The following is a 26,340-nucleotide window of genomic DNA, read 5'->3' as shown; positions in this document are numbered from 1 at the left end:
TTCTTGTGTCTTTCCTGGATCAGGCCTCGAAAAAGACGCAGTCTTTCTAAAACCAACAGGAAAACTGCTCCATAGTCCACAGTTGTTGATTAGATCAACAGAAGAGTGAGTGCGTTATTTAACTCCAATTTGCCCCTCGGGACCAGCAGGGGTCGGAGGCAGGCAGGTTTTTCAAATGACCATCCTTTGTGATGAGCAAATTGGATCATCTCACCTTGTGATAAGACTTTATATTTATAGAAAAATGTCCAAGCAGCTGGTTTCGCAGTGCATTTAATTGATTTATGTATTAGACTATAATAGCCTGTGACAAAGTTGAGTCACATGTTAAATCATGAATACTTGTGTAGATTCATATAGCAAACGCAGCAGCCCTTCTTTTTAGAGCAATACATGAAAGCTGAATCACTAATCACGTTATGACTCTTGACCTGGACAACAGGTCACAGGTTCGAACATTCAGAGAGGAAAAGCAGAAGTGAAACATGTCTGCTCACAACACACCACACAGTAAACCGTGCTGAGGAACGTGTCTCACTGCTCTGCAGTCTTACTGTCAACAGGAGTGTACTCAGTTACCTGAGCCAGGAGTCCCAACGCTCATTATATGCTGGATGTTGCAAGAGTCTCTCTATCCCGAAATGACATTTTTGTAATGTATTTTCTTGTAGTCAGTACTGTTTATTAGAACCTGAGATTTGATTTGATACATTGAGGTTCTGGTTTGTCAGTATATTGCTTTGGTAGTGTGACAATAACATCAGTTTGAGCACAGTGAATAAAATTTAGGTAAAAAAACAAAACAACAACCTAATAACCACAATGGATTTCTCTAGGGTTTGGTTTTGGTGGTCAGGTGAACCCTTCGATCTGATTAAATTGGCCCCTTCTGATTGAAGTAATGATCTGATCAGAGCCGCCGGTGGAAACCTGTTTATGATCAGAGTCTATGTAAACGGCACATCCGATTCGTTCCTACTGTCTGAGGCTAATCACTGTCTGTTACATGACGTCAACCTGAAACACATCACATGCAGCAATTTTCAACAAATAATGGTGTTGCAACCAGTTTGACCAAGTCGAGCTAAGACACCTTTAGCTCCAGTTTGTCAATGCTGACTAGGTCTCCAGATGAAGCTGGATGAGGGATCTTGTCCCCTTATTACAAATGGGGATTGTTCCAATGAATTGAATTAGACTATATCCTTCATGCATGTAAAGTCTGTCTCTTTATTCAGCGTTCATATAAACGGGATCATCTGATGTTTCAGTCCAAAGGAATTCAGTCAGATTGACAAAAAGGTAACCAACCACAGTGGGACAACCCCAATGCGTTCCCACTGGTCCCACATCAAATAAAGCAGTGATTAAGAGGTTTATTTTCCCCCCAGATATGTTTTTTGTTTTGTTTTGTTTTTACATTTTTATAAATGGTTCAGCTTTCTTCTGTGATCTCAACAATGCCTCAGCCCACCGATCTCACTATTAGTCTCAACAAAACTACTCTTTGAAGGCGTATGTTGCTCATTTTGAGATTTATTGGAAAGATTTGTCTGTTTCATGCGTTTACCTTCGTCATTCTTTAATCATTTCTTCTCTACGATGAAATATGAAAGTGGTCACGTTGGTAGCAACCAATGAAGACATTAAAAAGAAAGGATTGGGTGTATCAGAAATGCCTGAAGGTGGACCAATTTGGATCTGAGTGGATTGGAGTGCGAGTCGGTCTGTTCAAACAGATGCCAGGTGGGAAACTCTGTGTTGCAGGTGAAACGTGATGAATAACCGTACAAAAATTAATTGAGGCGGGTTGGATGTGACTTGTCTCTGGGGGTAGTTTTACACTGTAAAAACTGGACTTTTACTATTACGCATATTCAAGTAACTGTTTCAGCCCTTCAGTAAAAAAATTTGTCAGCGCTCATCACCACATTTACTGTAACCGAACACTACAAAGTGTCTTCTGGTCATGGGCTCTTTTATGTACACCACACTTGGCTGATTGTCAAGTCGCTTTAAATGCTTGGATGCAGCATCACTTTCACTCTCAGTGGTAAAAACCCACCACAGCACGTTATCGTCGCAGTAATACTATTTTCGGCTCCCCGGCTCTCGGTTGAACATGCACACGTTGTGATACCGAGCTCACGCAGTGCAGAGTTTGACTCAAATGGTTCCTCCTTTGAAGTCTTTCCCGAGACGCTGACATGGAGACCGTGAGATAGTTGCTGTAGTTGTTATTAGACGGCAGCTTTTTAAAGGGGCATTCCAAAGAAAACTGCCCCCGTTAACTGCAGCTAATTTTCCCCCTTCAGTTTCCCAACAGCAGGCAGGACTGGCGGTGTGACGGGGAGACGGAAACGTCACTTGCGAGGGTGACAGTAATATAATTTGGACGTTTGACTAGCAACATTAAATATATTGATGGATTTCTGCCTTCATTGATATTAATGCTTCTATTAATGACTCCTCTTCACTGCAAATATTTCGCATGAGCACTTTAATTGGACAGTCTCTTTGATTGATGAGAATAAATTCTAAGAAACGTATCAATTCACTTTCAACCTTACACGTCATTAATATTAACACTCGCCCAGCGGCACATTCAGAACTGAGGGAAGCCCTTTGGCAAAGCGGCAAAATGCTCATTTTGTGTGCATTGGTCGTGTTGCTGCGAGTGATTGGGGAACATAAAGGAAACTTTTAACATTTCATCTTTTTTGCAACGAGCTGCAGAGTGTGCAGGGTGGGAGAGTAAACGTTCACTTGAAACAATATCCCCTCCTCGGCTTGTGAATGATGCATGTCGGAGCCACCAAGTGGAATTATTTCAATGGCAATATTACTGCTGCCTGTGAGAGGATCAGAGGTGTAATCAAAGCATTAAAAACGCTGGTATTTTCTGACACACTTCTACTTTTTTTTTTTTTTTTTTTTTCTTTCTGTGTTGATGATTCACCAGCGAAGTGTGCTCACTGTGAGTCATCTAACAGTGTCTGGACAGAGAAGAAAAGACTCTTCTCACTTTGAGATTCTTTCAATAGAAAATGGTTGTACTTGTTGGCTCCGGCTGACGCAGAACTTTGCCAAAAGATGCAGCCCTTTGCAGCGCAGCATTGTTCTCAACAGGCCCTTTGTTTTGCTGTTTCGTGTCGGCGTGTGGTTGTGCAAGGCTGAGTTACGATATTTAGTTTTCAAAACATGCCTTTTATTTGAACAGAGACTTTTGCATCCTGAAATATGGGTAAATATCTAGGTTAGTGCAGTTTAGCGAGTTCTCCCCGCGACGCTCGCATGAGCTTTGATCACATCTGCACTATTTAGTATACTGTTATTTGAGTGGGTAATATTACTGTTGATTACTGTGAACATGTTTTATTTATGCAGTTTTGATATTGTTAAAGTATGATGCGGCTTCACGAACATTTAATCTGAAGGCTTCATGAAACGGAGCATTTGAGTTTAGATTTCTGGTGAAAACACTGACGTAAAGTCATTATCAGTTGTATTGCAAAGCTGATGTTGCTGCAGTTGCACAGGAAACGGCAGTGAATGTGCTGTGTTATTAAATAAATTCTGCAGAAAGAAAGAGAGGAAATTTGGTGTGAAGACTTTTCATTTGTGGTAACTATCTAGCGCAGATCAAAATCTAGCTGAACAACAAGACTATTGGCACGAGATCGAATGTGAATCTGGCTTTAATAAGTTTATTCTTGCTCAGGCTTACAACTTGTGGGTTTTCTTAGGGTTGGAAATTGACTTAATTTTCAAGAGAAATGTAAACAAATCTGTTAGAATGCCATTAACAGGTTTACGAGTATTATTGAAAATCCTTTTCAGATTACAAAATAATGGTTATTCCAAAGATCAAAAAGCAATGTGGATGGGGAATGTCTGCAAATGGACAAAGAAACGATGAGAGAAGAGCGGAGGTCTGTAATGAGGGAGATAAAGAACAAGACAATTGCAGGAGGGAGGCAGAAAGAGAGGTCAGAGGTAAGAAGGGGAGTGAGACTGAGGGCGAGGAGCAAAGGAGTCCGGACGGTGAGAAAGGAGGATGACGAAGGGCGTGGCGAGATAGACAGGAGCGAAGGGACGGGATGAGAGGAAGGGCTGGGGTAGTGAGACGGGTGGACTGCATCAGTCACATTCCTGTCATCCAGATTTATAGCAGCTCGGGGTCCTGAAACAGGCCCGGAGCCGCGGCCAAATTACAGTCATCGACAGCATTCCTCCGCTGCAAACACAGGTTAGCGGCGCTAAGTGCTAGGTGCTGCCTGTTGACAAATGACTTCCTTTGAAGGGCACAAAGGGAGAGACTGTCGGAGGGAGACGGGATATTTACCGTGTGAGGGCACAGAGTCAAGCTGTCTGTGTTTCTTTTGTTGGAAAACATCTTTGCTGTAAGTAGAGATGAGGAATGTTTGTTTGTATGCATGTCTGCTCCCACCGGTGTGTACGTGTGTTTAGAATGTGGGCACCTCACCACAGTCTCGGACTGGTGTAGAATAAACCTGGGGAAACCGACTGGCATCATCGGCTCCCAGTGGAGGGACACACACACACACACACACACACACACACACACACACACACACACACTTGCGCACGCACATGCATGCACTCACACACACACAGGCTGCATTGTGTGACGTGTTCAGACTTTGTCAGCAAGTGATACCAGGTTCCCAGGCTCAGGCTACCCCCCCACCACCCCCGACCTAATAAAGACAGAAAGAGAGGTTGACACATCTATACATCAATACGACTTTAGAAAAGTATAGTTTAATAAAACGGTTAAACAAAAAAAAAAAAGAGTATTTCAGGAATTTGGGGTATGATTACAGTAAATCTATCTAACGCTGATGTTTGTCCTCTAGGAGTTCACAGGCATCAGTCCCAGGACCTCTCAGGTTATTACTCCCTCCCTCCAGGCGGCGTCGGCCAGATCAGTCCCTCCATGAGCTGGTGAGTTACACACTCACACTCACACTCACACACACACACACACACACACACACACACAGGGATTACTAATTTGTGTATTATTTTGAGTCATTTTAGGTTAAAGTACCAAGAAAATGAAAGACTTTGCCCTCCACTTCTTTTTAGTTTGTTTCTTGTGCTTTCAAAGGTGGTAAACGTCTGGAATCACACCAAACACACAATATGAGGGAGTAACTTTGGAACATTGTCGCCATTTTCTATGTTGAAAAATACCAGGCATGTATTCACTTAGCTGGAATAAGTTTAACTTCTTTTAACTCTTTAATACCATCTTGAAGAAAATAAGCATGTGGAAATTTTTAAAACCTACCGAGACTCCTTGTAGTACACTGGGACTCGAAAGTAAACTAAACCCTGACTCCTTAAAAAAAAAAAAAAAATCAACCTGAGGAATTGTTTAAAGCACACCAGCCCTAAAGCGATGATGAAAATGATAATGTTGGATTAAAATTGGATGATATGTACAATTTGAGTTTTGGCTTCTCAACTGGCTCTAAACTCTGATCTTTTTCTCTGTAACTCTCTCTCCCGGTTCCTCTCTAACCAATGAACCCGTCACTCACAAACTTTTCCGGCTGATTAACGAAGCTGTAATTCTCCCCAAAACGTGTCAAGACCGTCATTCCTGACATCATCATCATTTTAAAACTGTTACATACACGCAGGCGCTGACCTGGGTCGGCCGTTCATATATCACCGGCTCACCTGCTGTCAGTGCGGCTAACCCAAGGTCCCGTTGTCATGGAAACGGATTTCTTTGATCGCTGTTTGTTTCGGGGCTTGTGTCTTTAGGCCGTGGCCTTCGGTCGAGACAAACGCCAACGTGGACAAGTGGAAAATGTTGGGATACAATGTTAAACAAAATGTTATGTTGGCACATGTTGAATTTATGCTCCTGATTGTGTGTCGTCCTGGAAAAAGTGACTATATTTACACGAGCTATGCAGTATTCTTGGTTTACTTACTATGATTGACCGTGTATTAATTGGCATGCATCATCCCCACTTCGTTCTGGTGACGGGGCTCCTTTCAGCTCAGAGTCTCTTCCTGCTTCAGGGCTGCTGTCGGTGCAGCAGCAGTGTGGCAGAGCGAGGACAAGGAGACCCAAAACAGTCACATCTGTTCCACATTCGCTCGCTCCATTTCAGGTTTCCCCCCGTTCGGTTGATTGTGAGCTCTCAATGTCACGCTGGCTGATTGTAAACTTCTAATGTCAGGCTTCCATTGATTTATGGATCAACACAAATCCATTTATTACAACCTACAATATCTGTGCCTGGACAAATCCCCTCCAGGAATAGTTAAAGGCTTACATCAAATGTCATGGAGATTTGGGATGAAAGCTTTCCAAAGTTTCTGTGTGCATTCGCTTATATGTGTGTTTATGTCTGTTTTTCATGTTTCTGTAGGACGAGCTTTCTGCTCTCCAGACATTTGTCAAGTCTCTGATTTACAGGCGTTTTTATCTTTTTCGGGCAAGAAGGCCTCACTATGGATTTTCACAAGTATTATTAACGGCTAATCTCCTTTAACCCAGATTATCTGCTTGTTTTGGCCCCTTGTTGTGCGCTTCTTTCTCTCGGGGGGGGAGGAGGAGGAGGAGGAAGGGCGGGCGAGCGGTTAAATGTCAGACCGTTGTTCTCTGTTGTTTGGATTTTTAGCCCGGCCTGGAGTCCTTTTCCCTCACTGACCACCTCTGTACGCCCCCCTCGGCCTGCTGGGTGGACGGTTAATTGTTTCAAGCCAGGATGGTGTCAGGATGTGTGTTGTTGTGTGATATACAACGCTGTGGTGTGAACATGAAACGGTATTGAGGAGACTTTAGTTAGAAATATTCAAACCCATCGCTTGTATGCAACTGGAAACCTCTATTGACCAAAGGAGACACATTTGAATTGCATTGAAAGTGTATATTTTTTTGTTTTTTGTGTGTGTGTATTTTCAATCTGTGTACTTTGTAAAATTGGCATCAGCATATTTTGACACACTGAATGGAAGAACCGTTTCCTCAGTCAGTAAAGTTACTATTTGAAACTCTGCACTATGGAAAAGAATACAATCCATAAGTTGATCCATCAAATTTGAACTGTATAGTACTATTGATAGAACTCGAGCTGCTTCACAGATGATGGACAGAATGATCGTGCCATAAGGGAGGGAGAGAAAATAGGTTCTTTAACGAAATGCCAAAAAGGGCAATAATCGGGGATCTTGTTCCCTCGTGCAGTCTTTAACATTTTCAGCTTCTTCTGTCGACTCCGAGCGACAACAGAGCGCCAACAGCTACAGCGGCGCACATTGTTACACTTTTCGTTTCATTCTCAACATACCTCTGTGCAGCCATGCGTGTCACATGGTCAGTCTTTTTCTACGCCGCCGCTCTGGAGCTGCTGCCTCTCCAAAAGTCCTCAACTGATTTTTAAAACTTCACTGGGTTGTTTTTTTTTTGGGCTGTGGATCAAAAAGAAGTCACACTACTTGATGGATTGTTCTGCCTTTACCTGTGCAGCACTTGACCTGTGTTGCCGCGTGACCTGGAGTTAAATCAGGGTTACAGGAGCCGAGTCCTGTAATCGCCCAGGACTGCTGCCGCTGGGCTTCGCTGTGCGCTCAGCGCGGCTTCCTGGAGGGCCAAAGAAAGAGCCGGAGAAGAGAAGAAGGGGAGGAGATGAGAGATGGAAGCGCATGTGATGATAATGATAATCGTAAAGGTGCTTTAAATGGTACATGCAGATTGAAGTGTGCGCATACGATAAAACACAAGGATGAATCAGTTGGAGGGGGGCGGGGTTGTACGGGCTCTGAGGAGGTAGATGTGTGGTTTTCTACATATCAAAGGCTCTTCCTTACATCCCATCCCCACCCTCGACCTCCCACGGTGTGTGTGCGCGCATGTGTGTGTGTGTGTGTGTGTGTGTGTGTGTGTGTGTGTGTGTGTGTGTGTGTGTGTGTGTGTGTGTGTGTGTGTGTGTGTGCTCCCAGTAAGCCCAGTATTGACTCACACAGCTGTCAACAGTGCTGATCCAGACTTTCCACAGGAGGATCGCTGTGCGTCACGAGAGGCATTAAACCCTGTTAATTAAACTTTGTGTAAGAATACTAAAATGGTGCGCCAGGATGCGAAGTTCAGCTCAGCCATTATTTATTCAGATTGTACATTAAAATGCAGCATTGTAAAATATACATATCTTCAGAAGTGTTTGATGAATGCGTTGTGTTGGGAGGCTGGGAGACAAAGCTCCTGAAAGAAGAGTAAATGATGAGGTCGTAGCAGTTCAAGGTTTGTTTCCAGAACGAAGGCGAGATCTGATCAGATTTTGCTTGACCGGAATCTTTTCATGAAAGTTTATAAAGTTGTTTTTGTTTTTGTTGGGTGAAAGACGAGCCAACTTGTACCTGTAACGCTAAAAGGCAGCAATGTCTGCCGTCTCTCCCCTCTGCTGTACTGTGGCAGGCAGGGCCAGCCAGTCTATCCTGCCCTGTCCCCCTGTGGATTCAGGCAGTCCTACTCCCCCAATCTCTCCAGCGCCTCGTCCTACTCCAGGTACCCGAGCCAGGCTGAGCCCAGACAAAAGAAAAGAAAAGCAACGCTATGCATCATCAGCTCCTGTTTACAGTACATTTACCAAGCCTGAGCAGGAGTTTTCCATTCAGCGTGGCAAACTCGCGCTCGGCCCCTCCGTCACATTTTATTGGACAGCTGCCGTGAAAGGACCAATTGGAGGCAAGTGTGCTGTAAACAGGACCACTTCAGTGTTTTTTGCCAAAAAAAAAAAAAAAAAAAAACCTCAGTCAGAGCAGACTGAGCCACGCCGAGCTAATCTCTGCTGCAGAACACGAAGGCTTGGACACACAGAGAAACACTTCTAAATATCTTGCTTCTTGATGTCGTCTCTACTGTCTTTTGTGCACCTGTTTCATAAAACTTCATTTAAAAACTGTCAAAGTCCTTTTAAATTCTATGTAGTACAGAACAGTGGCACTTTAGATGCTCGCTGTGAGCTTATGCCACTACTTCCATTATTATTTTTTTTTTTAAACCTCTTCTTGCACCACATACATGCTTCTTTCTTTGCAGCTCTGCAAACAAAGCCTTGTCAGTGTGCTTCTGACCACACGTCATCACTTTTTTACCTGTATGAGCAGAAAAGGTGGGCTTTCTTTGCCGTAAAAAGTCAAACATTAAAAACGCATTATAATGTACAGTTATGGATGATGAATTGTATAATGCAGATTAGCAAATTAAGTTGTTTTTTTAGAGCCCTAAACTTTTTTTTTGTGTGTGTGTGGTTACCAATACATTCGTGTTGAAAACGCCAGGTTATGTAAGACAAAATCCTTTTAAATGAACTGAGACTAAATCCCACCTAAAAGCTGCTTCTCACTCATAAAGGTAAAAGCAAACATCAAAATCAGCTCTTCCCCCCCCCCCCCCCCCCCCCCCCCCCAGCCAGGTGTTCACCAAGCTGCCGCGAGCTCACAGCTCCGCTTTCCTTCAACCAGTTGTGACAATCTTAACTCTTCACGTTGGAGAAGTTCATTCATCGTTCTTTTATCTGAGAAACTTGGGAAAAGTTTCATTTACAGTACATTTACTGGGGGTTTAGGCACGAGTCCTAATCCTCTGCTCTCTTGCAGTGATGTTTGGTCGCCCTCTAGTGGCGACGTCACAGCTGATTACAAATAACTGCAAGGAGATAAACATCACCGATTGCCACGTTCACCCTCTATAAGTCTCATTTTATTACAGTTTTAAGCTTTTTAAGAGGAGTTTGAAACTTGCATTGGAACTGCAGCTTCAAACTATAGTTGAGACATAAATAATAAAAACATTTATTCAACTCCAGCAGACACTGGTTAAGCAATACACTTTTTCATGCTTTCAGGCTCAACCTTGCTTTTCGCTGGCGCTTTGTTGCTCATCGTCCTCTCTGCCCAGAACTGTGTTTCTGTCACTTCCAGTCCCCCCCTCACTGTTTTCCTCTTTTTGGTCTCTCTTGTCTTGTGCCTCCACCAGGTTCCATCACTCCCTGATGCTCGGACCATCGGGCATGCATCCTACGGGGATCCCCCACCCAGCCATAGTGCCCCCTACAGGCAAACAGGACCATGATCATTATGACAGGGGCATGTATGTGTAAGTACTGCGAGGCCGTGTCTTAACAGAGATGTTGTTATCGTTGGCGGAACACGCCAAGGCCAATTTCTTTGACCAAATGAAAGAAGGAAAAGAAAACAAAAGCAACCTTGTGTCCTTCTGTATGCAGGAAGCCACAGATGGAGGCCAAGCGGGAGAAGGAGCCCAAGAAACCAGTCATCAAGAAACCCCTGAACGCCTTCATGCTTTACATGAAGGAGATGAGAGCGAAGGTCATCGCCGAGTGCACGTTAAAGGAGAGCGCAGCTATCAATCAGATCCTGGGACGAAGGGTGAGACACACACACACACACACACACACACAAAACAAAGTGCAGACTAATCCCGTTTCCAAGTCAGTCTGTAATTTCACACATGAGAAACATGAGAAGATTCTGGTAACGTGAACTCTGCTGCCCTCACATGCTGTTTGCCCCCCCCCCCCCCCCGAGATTATAAAACAGGAGTTGTAGAGCCGAGCTCCAAAATTAACCTCCGTGTCTATTTCTGTCTTTTCCTATTGAAGTGACATGATTTTAGAAGCTCTAAATATCTTAGCAGGTTATGTTCTTCATTATGAATTATATACAAAAAAACAAGGGATTTATTCATTTATTGTTGTTCGGTACTGCAGGAAACTGTTTACTTGTGTGGCTGTTGTGTGAAAAAAGACAGGCTTCCTCACTGAACATAATACAAAGTCATTTGAAACCTCCAATCCTGGAAAGCAAGCGCAGAACAGCGTCTCACTGTCAGTTTTCATTTTGAACCTGCACCCATCTGACCCTGTGACCTCCGAGGCCCCCGATCTGACCGCTCCCCCCTGCCCCCTCCCCCCTTCTCCGCTGTGTGTTTGTCCAGTGGCACGCGCTGACCCGGGAGGAGCAGGCCAAGTACTACGAGCTGGCCAGAAAGGAAAGACAACTGCACATGCAGCTCTACCCGACCTGGTCCGCAAGAGACAACTACGTAAGCGCTCTCTTATTCACTCCCTCTTCTTTGTAACCCTCCCCCTCCCCTCCCCCCTTATTGTGCTGATATGAGAGGATGAAAAAAAAAAAAAACTAAATAACTGTTTTTAGGAGCTGATTGCAAAAGGCTGACTCACTTTGTTATGGAAAGTTGTGAAAAGGTCTTAAGTTTCATGTCTGTGTTTGCTGTGGTCACAAAGGAGCTTGCAGGACTAATCTCTCTTGTTTGTGTGGTATTTTGATGATGTAGTGGAATTTTTAATTTTTTATTTTTTTATTACAATTGTTGATTCTGGACTCCAGACCGTCTCTGTTACATGATCACTGTCAAGTTGTTCATTTAACATCTGAATATGAGCTCTGGAAGCCTAAATGTCAGAGGACGTTGCTGTTATTTTCTGTTTACGCTGATTCACCATGAAGCCAGTAAACAAGGTTTTTCATGTAGTCCTCCACAGCTTTAGGAAATATTCCAAGTAAGTTCAAAATGGAAAGCAGGCCTCTGTCAAGATAATTCAAAATGCACAACAAGCTGACCACACTGCTAGAGCTTTAGGTATTCATTTGAAATCTTCTATTTTGTCACTTATTTCTATTTTTACTTTAGCAATAGGGAAAGAAAACATGTATAAAAAGTGACTACATTATTCATTATATGTCAGATATATTAACTATCATAGCCTGCCCAATAAACTAACAAAACTATATGAGCTAAGCTTCGATGTTGTATTCTTTTTTTTTTATTTTTCACCATTCACTGTGTCAATTAGCAGCATGATCATTGTCTCTCAGACCTGCCAGGCAAAAGTCACAAAACATTACAACACACAAACGTGTGTGTTGCATGCGTTTGTAGTCCAATGTTTTGGGGATGTGCTGGATCTGGGCTGCTGTGTGCCTCTGACTTCTCAGTTTGCTGTTGAACTCTTGCAGGAGGCGGGCCTTAGCGGGGTCGCAGGGGAAAAGAGTAAAGCTGATTGGGTAGGGACTCGTCTTATGGTGGATTTATACCTCTGTGGTGGAAACGATGAATATGTGAAGAGCTGCATGAAAAAAAAAAAAAAAAAAAAAAACGAGGGTTGTGGGTATTCTTGTGCAAAGTCTGCATGCCCCCTTTTTTCAAAAATTTCAATGACTCACACACGTCAAGCTTCACAACAAAACGTGGCACGGGCAGGTCTGATCGGGCACTGCGAGGTACATTTAGCGGAATCTCGCACTTGTCGCAAAGTGCAAGTGTTTGGACGGCGAGCGTGTTAACCTGTAAGACACACAGAGGTATAAATCAGCCCATTTTGCTTAACTAACAGAGAGCAGGGCTGCATGGCTGGCCTCGCTGCCTCAGTTTAGATCTAAATTGGGCGTACCTTTCAAACACAGCGTCTGCACTCCAGTGATAAGTATAGCGAGACGGCTCCGAGATGTGACGCCGATGCACCGAAACACCCACTCTCCGATACTGCACTCAAACGTCCGCGTGAGGCCTGTGAAGTAAAGACAACATAGCCCTCGTCCACCTTTTGGCCACAACAGCGGCTGCTGTTCAGTCACATTAGAGTTGTGGCTTGTTTATGCTTTTTTTCCCCCCTCTGCTGCACTTTCTTGCTTCTCTGTGTGTGATGGAGCTGAATGCTGTCGGCAGGCAGGCAGGCAGGCGCAGCGCGCACGTCACGATGATGTCTCGTGGTTTAGAACACATTCAAACCACCTGAGCTAGATGGTAAAACATACAGGGGTTGTTGGGTTTGTGTGAGTAGGAGCTGTTATTTATTTATTTTTTTAAGTATTCAGGAAGTCTTAAAATACTTTCAAGACATTTGTTTTTGGGTTCTAACGGACAGATGTCGTGACTCTACACACTGGACACAAATGTAATCCATACATGGAGGCGTATTACCACCAACAGTGCAATTAATCTGAACAGATTACACTTTAAATCAGACAATGTACTTTAGACTTACCATCTTGGTGTATTTCTCAGCGCAGTATAAACCGTAACCTTCTCGCGAAGGCGAGACTATTACACAAAAGCTTTTGGTTTCTCGCTCCGATAGCGCGTCGTCCTCCTTAATCTGAGACCCAAAACATTTGGTGCGTTGAGCAGTTTGTGTTCCCCGAGTGGAAGGCTCTGCGATTCCCCTTCCAGCGTGTTCCTCTTGTTTACGTGACGCTCGCTAACAGAAATGTTGCATTCAGACGCTCCCGTGTCCCGCCGCTAGTCTGCACCATGCTTTTGTAATACAACCGCAGAACAGTGCGACGTAAACATTCCGGCTCCTTTCAGCTGCCTTTCTCCGTCGGCCTACTCGGTATCTAGTTTTTATTTATTTTTTTAAAAACCATCCACATGTGATCCAGATGAGTGTAGTAAATGTCCACTTTATATGAGAAGTGTTATATGAGAACAGCACAGACGCTCTGTGTTCATCCATTGTAACTATTTACACTGAAACAGATATTAATGGGTATATCGGTGCATGCATGCAAAAACAAAAACCAAGAACTGGAGCTATTAGCGAAACAGTAAGAGAAGTTTCACATCTCGCCCACACCTGTGGAGGGTCTCTCCTCCGACTCGGGTGGAAAAAAAACAAACTTGTCGACTACTTGTGTGTGTGCTCTCCCACAGACCCAAAAAAAAGCTTCAGAAAGACGCGGTAGTTGCAAGTGGAGTTGTTGTAACCACACAGTCAGCGCTGACAGCGAGCCGAGGAGGGCAGACACCAGGAGCGTAGGCGCTCCATTTCTATACCCACATCCTTCATCTCACCCAAATACGAGGCTTCACTTCACCGTCATCCGCATGAGCAGCAACGTTTATATCAGCAGTCACACTTCACAGTCAGGGTGAAGACACCAGCATATTATTGGGTGGGGGTTTGGACCACAGATGAAGCAAAATCCTTTCAGAGCTCCGTTTGGAGCGTCTCAGATCTCCTTTCCTTCTGTTTCTGTCTGTGGAGGATTCTCATGGTTTGCATGAATAGAGCTCACAACGGCTTCAGTAATGCAACGCCTTTTCTTGTTTCCTCTCTCTTGCCGCTTTTTTTTTTTTTTTTTTTTTTTTACAGCATTAAACACGATTGCCTGACGCCTGGTTGTTTACGATTCAAAACGGATTCTCATGGTTTTGTTTTGAGTTCCAAACAATGTCTGTTTCTTAAGCGTCTGCTAATAGTTAAAGGAATGTGAGAAATGGACCGCACCAATCTGAGTCACCGTGTCGCCAAATTACCCAAATTTCATCAGCAACCTTCAGGACTATGTGTGCATCACTTTGTAAAGCGCTGGTGCTGAGTTTCCTCCAGCGGAGGCTTTATAGCAGCCAACTCATTTCCTCCCGGGTTTTTGTTTGTTTTCTCCCACAGGGCAAGAAGAAGAGGAGGAAACGGGAGAAGCAGCAGGACTCCAACGCAGGTAAACGCATAGATCGCCTCCCTTCCTCCCCTGCCTCGGAGACGCGAGTGCGAGCAAACAAAAAGAAGTGGCCAGCGTCGAACCCTAACCCGCATTTCAAAGAGAGTTCAGTTTGCGTCGGCGCCCTGTAACCCAGCATGCCGGTGTCTTTTTGAGGCAGGATGTGTCTCTAACGTCAAACCGCCCACCCACTCTTGTTTTCCACGTAACCTGAATTCTAAAACATTTCAATCCCAGCGTGCAGAACTCGTATGTGCTGATCTGAACGGTGGCAGTGAGAAAGAGGATGGCGGACGGTCGGGGAGAAACGTCACCAGATGACAAGAATTTCTTTTCCATTTTTAATGCACTGCAGTGAGATGACAAAAAACTAAAAAAAAAATCTAAACTTGAACTTCTCATAGAATTAAGCTGTAAACTAAATATACATTTGCACAAATTGAATCTCTAATGTCTCACTTTTGGCCATAAATGCTTTCAGTTCCCTCCTGCTGCAAAATAATTTCACAATAAAAGAGCCAGCGTCACTGACCCTCCATTTCTTGAACACTTGCAGAATAAATTCAGCTTCTCTCAGCAAACTACATGATCTGAAAAAGTCCAAGTTGGCACTTTTTGACTTGAGGCGGCTTCCAAAATCAAACCACATTAGTTGAGAACTCAATTTAAACATCTTTTACAGGTAAAAGAGTGGGAGACAATGACCTCAACACATCTTGCAACTAATGATAATAACTTTAATCTCATGATGCAGAGTGGGATGACAAGGTATACACATCATTCCTATTACAAAGATCTAGACTAGTGGTTCTCAAACTTTTCAAAGTGTGTACTACCTGAGAAAATACCAAGCTTTCCAAGTACCACCATTATGGCTGACCTGAATATATAGTAGGGGAGGTTTACCATGTGACCTTATTACTTATATAACATAGAACATTCATATGTAAAATAAGTATATATTTTTTTATTATCTGTTTTGTGCTATTTTGACAATACATTTTATTAAAAAAAAAAAAAAAATTATTTACGACCTTCCCCTACATACCACTAGAGGGAGCTCATGTACCACAGTTTGAGAATCACAGATCTTTGTACGTTAACTACGTATTATTGGGTCAGAAAAAAATTAAGAATTAAATGATGTAGTTTTTATTTACTTATTGACAAGAAAGTCATTCAGATATTATGCTGCACGTCAATCTCGTAATACCACTTTGTACCACAAGATGGTGCGGTGAGCCACAGTCAGGTTTTCGTCGCCTTGTTAAATAGTGGAGGAAACCCAGTCCCGTCTGAAGCACCACCAACTAAAACAAAAGCTGCTCAAAATTGTGGAAATCAGACTAGAAGTTAGTTCCTCAGTACTGCCACCCAGAGTATAAAGAGTGTATTACAGAAAATCTTCACCCAAAAAATAAAATAAAAAATGGAAACGAGGGAAACTCGGTGATAATCTGGATTTAACTAGTGATGTTTATCTGTTGGTACAGGAATTTAAAATTCACCATCTAATACAGAGTGTCACAGCACGGCTGCCTCCCCCTCCAACCCCCCCCACCCCCCCCTACCCCTTCTCTGTATCTCTGCCTCTCTACTGACTTGTTTGTTCGACTAGTCTTGTCTGTGTCGAGCGCTTACCCCGCCGGTTGCTGATGTTTGCGTTGTGCTGCGACCGTCTACTAACAGTTGTTGGCGCTCTCTGACCGGACAGCCCTGATTGGTGCTTCCTCCTGCCCCTGACAAGCTCTTGTTTCTCTCTTTCTTCTTGTCTTCCTTTCTGTGGCCTCACCCTCTAACCCCCTCCTTCCTCCCCCTCTCCCTCCTCTCTGTTTTGTTTTTTTGCTGCTCTTCACCTCTCCGTGCATGCTGCGTGTGCATTGTGCTCAGACCCGGGCTCGCCTAAGAAATGCCGGGCTCGCTTCGGCCTCAACCAACAAACGGACTGGTGCGGTCCCTGCAGGTGTGTACCCGGACCGCCACGCCCCCGAGCTGCCTCGGAGGGTGGAGTAATACCTTTGATTTGACTTACACTTTCTCACCTCCAGCTTCTGAGTTTGTCTCACGTGACTCACTGAATGTACTAAACCCCGCCCACCGCCTGCCTCCAAAACAAGCTCCGCCTCCCAAACCTCTGCATGCCGCCTGTCACTAACCCAACCGCTCTGCAAACTGAAGCCTTGGACAAATGTCAATCAATCGAAGCAATGCATTTTAGTGTCTATTCACGGTAGAAATCATTCTGTGTTGTTGATTTAAAACCAGCTTTAGTAGATTCTGATAATCTGCTCACCAAATAACGACAAAACCTCTCCTGCCATATAACCCCCATCACCCCTTCACCATGATTCCTTCTGGTCAATCATCATCGTCGTCATCCGTCCTTTTCAAACATGCAAACTCAGCACATATAAAGGGCACAATAATCATGTCCAATAATAATTTATTCACTCACTGCCAGTTCTTCTCCTCACCGCCGTCTTCCTGTGTCTTACAGTTAAAGGGGAATACCACGCAAAAACGGCTTTAAGAATTCGAAGCAGCGCCGCGCAAAGTTTTGTTTCTCCTGACTGCAAATGCACAACTTTTAAACAGCTCGGCCTACTGAAGCACCAAATTTAAGTAGCCTGCGAATAATATTAAATTAAAGCTCTCTCTCTCTCTCTCAAATGGGTAAAATCCATCCACATGATGCCTGAGTTCCAATATTAGAACTTCTTCTGTTTTTAAAGTCTTATTCTGTTACGTTTAAAGCTTTAAATATTCTGCTTTGATGGAAAACTGGAGGCATGAGTTACTTAGACTTTAAAAGTGATTTGGTAGCACAATGAGTTACATTTGATTTGATAATATTATTACGTTCAGCTCATTTATTGCAGCAGCTTCTAGCCAGTGTTGTTTTGGAGCTTTTCTCAAAACTGCGACAGTATTCTTTTATTTTTCCCCCCATATAAAGCAATAAAGTGCTTCTGGTGTGATATAACTGATCAGCATTGGGGCCGCCTGCACCTCACACCGCTCCGTTTTAGTCACAGCAGGACTTCCAGTAGATGACGGTCTCGCTGTGGGAGTCGGGAATCTGCAGGGGGAGAAAAAAAAAAGCTTCCACCACAGCAGCAGCCCTGTTGTCTTCCCCACCGTCACGTCATGGAAATCTGTGTCTGTGTGTGTGTTTCAGTTTGAGAGAACAAAGGGGGCTGGATGTGGTTAGGGCAAATCCTTATCACCACAGCGACACACACCCTCTCACATACAAACACACACACACACACACACACACACTCCCTGCAGGTTTGCATTTCGACGGCGTTCCCATCTGCTTTCAACTTTCTCCATTCATGCGATGTGGTGGCAGGCCTATTTGATGGTGAACTCTGACATTTAGAAATCACTTTCTATTGCCCCCACCTCACCCCCCCCCCTCCCCCTCCCTCTCCCTCCTTGCGGTTCAACCTGGTGACTCGTATCACATACTGATAATAATCATGGGATCCTGTTAACTGCTTTGATGTTGTTGATGCTGCGCTACGCCAGCCTGCTTTTAAAGTCTAACACTTCATAAAGCGCAGCAGGGTCGAGAGAGAGAGAGAGAGAGAGAGAGAGAGATTCATTTTTAATAATTGTTAAAGCATGAAGAAAGGCAATATAAACTAGTCAAATAAATGAAAACTGTAAATGTAAGGAACACTTTTAATACATGCTGCTGTTTTGTTGTGATTTGTAGATTTCAATATAAGAACGGTTCAAATAAATGGGTGAGCAGCTGTGATCTGAAATGTTCTTCCAATGAAATCTGAAGAGGAATTAGAAAGCCGAGTGGTATTCCCCGTCCGACCTGATCAATAAGCGGCGGCTGAGACGTAAACTCCCGGCAGAGGGCCACATTTTAAAAAGGACGGAGACGGCTGTGCCCCGTCCATAGAGGGAACCCTCAGTGTCTCACTGTCGTCTCGTCAGGGCAGGGTGGATGTTGTGGAGGGTGTTTGTGCGTCGCGCTCATGATTCATGTTGCATTGACCTCATTGTGATGAAGCATCCTCACTGACGCACGCTGACGTTTACCATCCACACTTTATTCACAGATAACTCTCTCTGACTGTCCCTAGGAGGAAAAAGAAGTGCATTCGCTACCTTCAAGGAGGAGGCTGTCCCAGCCCAACTTCTTCAGATTTAAGTGCGATAGACTCTCCCCCCTCCCCCTCCCCCGCCCGCCCCCGCCTCTACCAGCACCGCGGCCCGCCGCCCTCCCCGGGCTGCTCCCCGCCGCCCGCCTCCCCCACCGCGGGCCTCCCCCCGTCTCCGCACACGCGCCTCCTCCCCCCGCCCAAACACGCCCACACACACCCGGAACTGTCCGGCAGGCAGACGCACGGCCCCACGGCACTGTCCGCCGCCAAGGCCGCAGGACTCTCTCTCAAAGTGCTGACGGAGACTCAGTGACGTCCCGTCACCTCCGCAGGCGTGAAGATCATCATCATCGTCATCATCATCATCATCATAGTCATCCTCCTCCACAACCGCTCCCGGTAACGGCGGTATGACGGCGTCCGTGGATCCAGCGTAGGATCCGTCCTCTCAACCGGTCACATTAACGCGCCGTAAAAAAAGGAAACCTGTCTGTGGCTCTTTGACTCCAACCGCTGCAGACAAGTTTTCAGAATAAGAGCTGTTTTTACCTGCTAACCTTGTTTTCAGGATTCAAGCGACAATCAACTATTTTGCTTAATGACTTTTTTTTTTTTTTTTTAAATAAACAACCAATCAGTGGTTTTCAAAGCGTGGGTCAAAGGGAAGCGTCACATCTTAACCAGCAAGAGGGATTATTTATTCTTGCTCATCAACTCATGAGAAATACATCAGTGGAGCTCATCCTCTCGCTCTTTGAAAATCCCTGGAGTTTAAGAGACCTCTGTAACAAAGCGAATGCCTCCATTTATTTGTTTTCCTTGCCGTGACCAAATCGTCCCACCACGAGAGCAGTGGACACGTGGACACACACACACACACAGAGCCTGACCAGACGCCTCCTATCGTAGGAGGACCCAGATATTTTTATTAAGCCGACAGTTTCCCGACTTTGGTTTTAGAGTTCCCCGCGCAGCTTCCAGGTAAAAAGGAAAATCTTCAAGTTACTTCTTATAGGCACTTTCAGGCTGTCAGTTTCTGGCTTCAATCGTATTTTCTCATTTCTTGTTTTGTAAGAATCTCATGTGATTTGTTTTTAAGTCTTTTTTTTTTTTATTATTTTATTATCAAGTCTCTCGCCTGTTTTCATTTGAACATATTTTGCGGCTCCGCAAAACTAATCTGAGACCAAATGGGTACTATTATATTGCATTGTGTTGTAAAGTTTTATATTATAATTAAACTTTTATATGTTTTTATGTAAAAGGAAAAAAAAAAGTTGAGTAACTAAAAAAAAAAAAAGAAAAGTTAGTTTTTACGGTTTTCTTAAAGCAATACATTGTGTTCGTCCTCTCGTGCAGTTTTTAAGTTTGGTTCATGTGTTTCTGCAGCAGCGTTCAAACTATAACTTGTGTTGGCAGCCTGTGCATGTTCCAACTTCAATGTAACAAACAAGGCTTCAATTTCCTGTTCTGCTTCAGTTTACAGTGTGGGCTGAGCTTTTTGTACAGCTAAACCCCTCCAGCGGAGGGCGCTCTCGTGCTAGAAATAGCTTTGTTCTCGAGGTGGAAATGCCTCAAACGGAAGATGTCTTTTGTACTTTTTACGCCTCCCAACACCTCGGATGTATTACTTGTTTGTTGTAATAAAGTGTTTAATATCTTGTCTGAGGCTCCTCATATCAAAAGACAAGGCCCCTTCCAAAAAAACCCAATATTGAACAAGTTTTATTTTCTCCTTCAGTATGCTTGATCATCCCAAAAAAAACAAAAAAAAAACAGCATCAGAGCTTCACTGAGAAAAAGTTTCCAATTCAATACAACATGAATTAGGAATGAGTTACCCAACGCTGTGTGACAACACACAAGTACTTCTAGTCCCGGGGACATTAATACAAATGAAAAGGAAAAAGAAACAAACTAAACGGCTCCTACCATGAGCTCACAGAACAGATTGCATTTACAAACAGTAAAATATCCACCCTTGTATTTCCATAGTCAAAAAAAGCCATTTTATTCAATTAGCCTCAAAAGAAAACAAATATGTCCAGTAAAAAAGACAACCAGAGCAATTTATAGGAGGACTGATGGTGCGTCTCCATGGTTACAAAGTCATGAAACTATTTGGATACGTCACGTTTGTGTCGGGGAGACTGAGAGGAGCTTTAAATTAAACAACACCACACAGGCAAGTTAATGGTCATGCTATTACTTGAATACAGAAATCAAGGGAGCGGGAGGAGGAGGAGGAAGAGGAGGGGCATGTGGGTCTAAATATACTAAATGTCAATATTAACAAGTATGAACATCGCCAGTGCAACCAGTAAGCAGGGACAATCCTTTACAGTGTGGTAGTGTTGGCAGGATCCTCCTGGTTACTTCTCTTCACACCACTGGTTCTCTTTGCGTACCTGCGGAGGAGACCAGCCACACGTCAGCTTCAGCCATATTCCTGAGCCGCGCGTTCAGACCGCACGAAACACGGATGATGAAAAGAGAATAGTACCTGGGCTTCCTCCTCCTCTGTGAAGTCATTTTTGATGTTGAAGGTCTTCCTGATCTCCTCCGGGGTTTTGCCTTTGATCATGTTGGCCACTGTCTTGCAGGTGACGTCTAGCAGGCCTTTGATATCCAAATAGTTGGCGGCCTGAAACGGAGAGCACAGCAGCAGTTTGACCACGAGCTCGGAGCGTTGATTTCTACAGTTATGCAAAAATGTCACTGAAAAACAGCTTGATTATCAAAAAATGTACTTCCACTCTTTGCCACTAGAGGGCAAAGAGGAAGACGAGCACACCTTGCTTCCAAACAACTCATGTCTACCACATTTAACAATCCACATGAAGCAAATCATTTATACATCGAAAGACCAAAATATAAATGTCATTTAGAATGCGTCAATTGCAATCTTCCGAGTGAAAATGATTGCTGTTCCTAGTTTGTCCACCATTTTAGCACAATTCTGAAACTCTATAGACAGAGATCAGTGATGATGCACTGAAAGGGTCAACTCCAAACCATGGAGGTGAAATAAACAATATCCAGAGACGCAGAAATAGTTGGAGGGTTTTTGTTTTTTTTCAAAGAATGACAGACATTTTCGTCTTTTATTCTGAAGGGATATGCTTTCGAGAGTCTGATTTTCTTTTTACAAAAAAAAAGAAGTTTATTTATAAAAGATTTGCTTGTTCTTTTTGAATTAGTTGATGATTGCATCACTTTCTGTCTGAAACATAAAAAGTGGAGATTATTTACACTTTGATCCGAGTGCGTGACATCAGGGGGATTTCCTTCTTTCACCACCAGTTTAATCTCTAGATTGGATTCAAGCAACACTTCAAAAACGGCAAACAAACATGCAGCTCCAATTAACCTGCCACATGCTGGACGCCGACAAAAGCCCTGTCACGTCTGCAGCAGCCTCTGCTCTGCGGCTTGTAAACACATTCAAACATCCAGGCGGTGGGGGTGGGGGGTTGTGCATCCACTCCAGTTACTTACATTTCACAATCTAGAAGCCCACAGATGTACCAACAACCATTTCTCAATCTCTGCTTAGGTTACCTTTCACATGCTCCTCAAATCCTCCAGATCACTTCCCCTGGTGTTACAGCTCAGAAAGTAGCTCTGTTAACACCCCCCCCCCCTCTCTCTTTTACAGCAGTCGTCCAGCTGTTACTAAGCAACATTTGTACATTTGTTAACCAAATAAATCCATTCTGTTCTCGAGCTGCTCACTCACATAAACAGACGGAGAGAGAACAGTCGCAGAAGGAACGATTAAAACCAGCTCAGGAGATCAGGCCAACGTGAGAATGTCAAGTATATCCATAACAACATGAAATAAACATTCAAAGGTCTCAAGCTTGTTCTAAATAACAGCCGCGCTCCCCCCCTCCCTCGCTCTCTCGCATGTTTCTGATTTCTGACATAAGACAAACAGATTTGAAATAAACCTGTCAAATACTGAAAATCAGTGTGTTCCCACAATATTTATGGCGTTGTGATATCAATATGTTTGGCACTGAACGAGCGCGGCCACTCGTTCAGATCGAAGAGGATCGGGACGGGACGGGACGGCGCCGTAGTCACCAGAATGAGCTCGAACAAGGTGCCCTGGTCCACTTTGAGGAACTCCTGGTCCCAGACAGGAATATCGTCCGTCCTCTTCTCCTTGTTCTCGTCGTCCTCGGGAGGAGGGGGGTCGTCTTTGTGATGGGTGCACCACTGGATCACCTGAAGGGCCACGCACAAAACACAGGATTCAATGAGGGAACTCCATACAGTACGTGTGGCATCCACCGACTCTGCATGTAAAACCTCATATCCAAACTGGCGGCTATTATTAGACGTCTGTCAGAACTGTGCAGATTATTCTAATGCTTCACTGAACCACCAGCTTACATTGATCACAAAGAGAAGAACAGGAACATTTTTGCATCATTCTGCTTCACAAACGTGGTTAGATGCTTCAGTGTTGACTAGAAACAACAGTTCTTAGGTCATGGAGTCGGGAAAACAAAACTTTTTGATGTTTTCTTGTAGCAGAAGACTGAATTTTCTCTTAGTTTGCGATCTGCTCGTGTGTCCTCCCGTGCATTCAACGCACAGCAAAACCAAGCACGGAGCAGAAAGAGAAATGAAGCACCACTGATAAGTAAAACGTTTGTTTGGTTCCTGTGCTTAATGCGATCTTTATTCAAATAAATGCTTTACAACGGCTGGAATTAAGTGAAAAACACTCGTGTGACATAAACGGCACCATCAGACCTGTGTTTATTATGTGTGTATACCTTCTTAAGGATGGCAGCATTCACATTGGGGAGGGGAACTGGGTCATCATCGCCTTCATCGTCCATCCCCAAATCTGTAAGAAACACCAACAAAATCCCCCATCAGCCGGTGGTGCAAACTCCAACGTCTCCATCCTTCCGAGTCTTTTCTAAAGTGGATAAAGTGACTGGAAAGTGGGGCGAATTTAAAGTTGTACCTTCTAACATGGTTTTAATGGTGACAGACTGTTTGGCTATCTCCACGTCCACCTCGAAGATCTCCCCATCGGAGCTCTGCAGCTTTATTGTGGGCATAATCTGGGGATCAGAGAGCAGATTATTACACATTGTGGTGAATACTTTCAGACAATCAACAGAGAACGGCGACAAGCCAGAGCCCACTTCGGAAAACGCCGTCAAGCCAGCCGCCGCTCTGCTCAGCAGGGCGCCCATACACCACGCATTACGGTACGAGCATACTCGAGGAAGGAAAGTCCCCCGTTATCATAAAACCCGTTCTAAATCAGATTAACAGTAGACCATTTAAGGATGTCACTCAAAGTCCCAGGCAAATCCGACGTATCATTTCAAAATAAAAAACAAATTTTTTTTTTAATATGATCAAACACGCTTTCAAGATTTCAATTTCAAGTTAGATTCCCTCCAAAATTTCTAGTTATCATAACGTCATTCCACATGACAGTGATAATGGCCCACCCCAGGATACCCCAGGATACAGCTCCAGGCGGGTCCTCGCTCCTGACAGAGTGTCACCTGAATAGTGGACGGATGTAGGAACGTTTTAAAAGTTAAAGGAAGTCTCAAGCGGAAAGCATGGAACCTGAAATGGTTCAAACTGGAAGGAGTTTAAAGGGAAGTTGAAGGGTTTCCCCCCGTCCACTTCAATGTTATAAATGATTTAAGAAGGTTTCAAAGACATGAAGACGTTTAAAGAGGTTTTAAAAAGAAGTTTAAAAAGTTGAATGTTTTAAAGAGGTATAGGCTCAAGAATTTACAAAAGAGCCAAAGAGTCAAAAACTGCAAATAATTCTCAGAATCAACAGTCAGTCAACTGTCAATAACTGCCGAAGTGGAAATCACCCAATGTTACTGTTCAAGGGTTATAAATTACTAACCTTGTCACTTATATATCAGCAGGTGCGACGTCCAACTTCTCCTCCTACAGTTTTTATCCAATTGTGACCATTCTAGTATCAAAATGTGCAACAGAGTGCATAATGTTGAGCTACGAAAATAAGATTATTAAATGTCTGTGTTGTTCCACAGTAAAGTTTTAAAACCTGCTGATCAGGAAGGTTTTGCATGAACTCAAACCCAGATTCAACTTGAAATACGGCAACATGTTTAGTGTTTGTTCACGTTCCAATTTTGAAATGAATTTATTTTGAAATCACACCTCTGAATTCCTTAATATTAACCGAGCGGCATCCTGGGATGGTCCACTATCAATGTGAGGTGGAATGACTATATGATAACTGGGGATTTTGTCGAAAAATGTGTTTGTCTTTGCTTCTGCAGGCAGTAGATTTTATTAATATTTAGTTATTAACAGTTTGCATTACTGGCCTCAATCATTTACTTTCTTTGTTGATATGTGATATCATTAGCAACAGCGTTAATTTGCGATTTATTGACTAACTCAATGAAGGTGAGATCTCATTCACTGGATCAGTTTGAGTTTGCTCCGATGTCATGCATGGTGTTCGGGGCACCGCGAAACAGAACGGCCGCTGGCTTGACTGCTTTCTGAAGTGGGGTCTGACTCGACACCAGTCATCAGTGAGATCGCGTTCCCTGGTTAGATCTGTGTGGTGGCCAAACGACAACTTGTTAATTCTCTTGATGTTGACATACCAACGTTTTGGGAACGAAACAAAACAAGTTGACTTTTAACTACGCAGACGTTGTTATGAGCGAAGTGAACGGAAGCTATGCTAACCATCGGGCAGCGATGCTAACCCAGGACGACACTGTGAATGGATGTATCGTAAATTATAATCCACACAGTGACACGTGTTGGTGTGTACAATACATTAAAGATTATTACCATCGTGTCACTCTGCAACATAAACAACCATTTAACTCGGTAGGCAAGTATCCAGGTGTTTCGGAGAAACTAGTTCCTGAATTACCTGGTGACCGATTTCCGCCGTTGCAGCTGGTAAAAGTAAGTGATGAAAATCCCACAGAAATCCGTAACTGGCCTGGCAAACGCCGTTTAACCTCATTCATGATAAACTTGTGAAGTGTCGTACCTTTTGTGAGTCCTCTTTTGGCATCCGTTAGAAACTCGCGGCGACAACGCACGCTATAGGAAGTGGGTCATCACTTAACAGGGCAACCAGTTAATCCGAAACACCGGCGGCTAGCATTACAGCGCACAAGGCTCGCCTGTTAGCTGGCGCCTGGTTAGCCGAGCGAGGCCTCTTAGCCACCGCGTCTCGGTTAACCGAATGGAGACGTAAACAATCTCCCTCCGCTCCGGGTTTCAGGTCCGAGACGAGCGACTCCACGTACCGTGAATGTTGTTAGCGCGGGTCCAGAGGTGGTTTTCCCTCTGTGGAGAGCGGGTCGGGGCCTGACAGACGCGGGCGGAGCGACGGCGGCTGGAAGAGTGAGGCTGGAATTGGAAGCTGCCTGGTGCCGGCCTGAAGAGGAAGAGGAGGAGGAAGAGGAAGAAGAAGAAGAGGAGGAGGAGGAAGAGGAGGGTAGGGGGGCTTCACTCCATTTATTATTTAACTTCAGCCACCCACATGTGTACAATATCAGTTTATTTATGTACGTAACATAGTGACCTTTAACATGTCGTCACTGGTAAAACAGCAAAGGTCGTTTATTTCTGTAGCACCAGTGAGACAAAAGGCTTTACATGTAAATGGAAAGGGAAATAC

At 44.0% G+C, this 26,340-nt stretch overlaps 2 protein-coding genes across 7 annotated transcripts in view; one reads left to right on the top strand and one right to left on the bottom strand.

Annotated features, from left to right (window-relative positions):
- tcf7 (transcription factor 7) overlaps window positions 1-20,009 on the top strand; it is a 64,204-nt gene extending 44,195 nt beyond the window's left edge. The window contains exons 5-12 of one of the 6 annotated variants that reach the window (XM_080483148.1): window positions 4,881-4,968; window positions 10,025-10,144; window positions 10,275-10,437; window positions 11,006-11,113; window positions 12,049-12,096; window positions 14,484-14,532; window positions 16,423-16,495; window positions 18,639-20,009. In XM_080483148.1, coding sequence (XP_080339274.1) covers window positions 4,881-4,968; window positions 10,025-10,144; window positions 10,275-10,437; window positions 11,006-11,113; window positions 12,049-12,096; window positions 14,484-14,532; window positions 16,423-16,495; window positions 18,639-18,972 — 983 coding nt within the window. In that variant the 3' untranslated portion in view covers window positions 18,973-20,009. Of the gene's footprint in view, window positions 1-4,880; window positions 4,969-8,461; window positions 8,552-10,024; window positions 10,145-10,274; window positions 10,438-11,005; window positions 11,114-12,048; window positions 12,097-14,483; window positions 14,533-16,422; window positions 16,496-18,614 lie in introns of all 6 variants that reach the window. The other 5 variants (XM_080483145.1, XM_080483143.1, XM_080483147.1 and 2 more) reach the window with 5 other exon arrangements.
- A 359-nt stretch (window positions 20,010-20,368) lies between these two features.
- On the bottom strand, window positions 20,369-26,235 carry skp1 (S-phase kinase-associated protein 1). Its single transcript, XM_080483149.1, has 6 exons — window positions 25,967-26,235; window positions 23,647-23,746; window positions 23,450-23,523; window positions 22,749-22,892; window positions 21,163-21,303; window positions 20,369-21,067 (listed from the first exon to the last, which is right to left on the bottom strand). Exons 2-6 carry the CDS (start codon window positions 23,741-23,743, stop codon window positions 21,032-21,034), a joined length of 492 nt encoding a protein of 163 aa, XP_080339275.1. The 5' UTR covers window positions 23,744-23,746; window positions 25,967-26,235; the 3' UTR covers window positions 20,369-21,031.
- Window positions 26,236-26,340: the final 105 nt, after the last annotated feature.

The sequence above is a fragment of the Lipophrys pholis genome (genome assembly GCF_963383615.2).
Source record: "Lipophrys pholis genome assembly, chromosome: 16".
NCBI classification, from domain to species: domain Eukaryota; kingdom Metazoa; phylum Chordata; class Actinopteri; order Blenniiformes; family Blenniidae; genus Lipophrys; species Lipophrys pholis.
Note: the sequence above shows the minus strand (reverse complement) of the source record. Positions and strands in the feature narration are given on the sequence as shown.

What these genes read in the sequence shown, in the direction of transcription:
- skp1 (XM_080483149.1), bottom strand. Translation starts at nt 23,743, where the DNA reads ATGCCCACAATAAAGCTGCAGAGCTCCGATGGGGAGATCTTCGAGGTG. An exon ending in ATGCTGCCATCCTTAAGAAG is followed by an intron (nt 22,893 to 23,449) that starts GTATACACACAT and finishes GTGGCCCTTCAG; the next exon opens with GTGATCCAGTGGTGCACCCA. An exon ending in CCTTGTTCGAGCTCATTCTG is followed by an intron (nt 21,304 to 22,748) that starts GTGACTACGGCG and finishes TCTCCGTTTCAG; the next exon opens with GCCGCCAACTATTTGGATAT.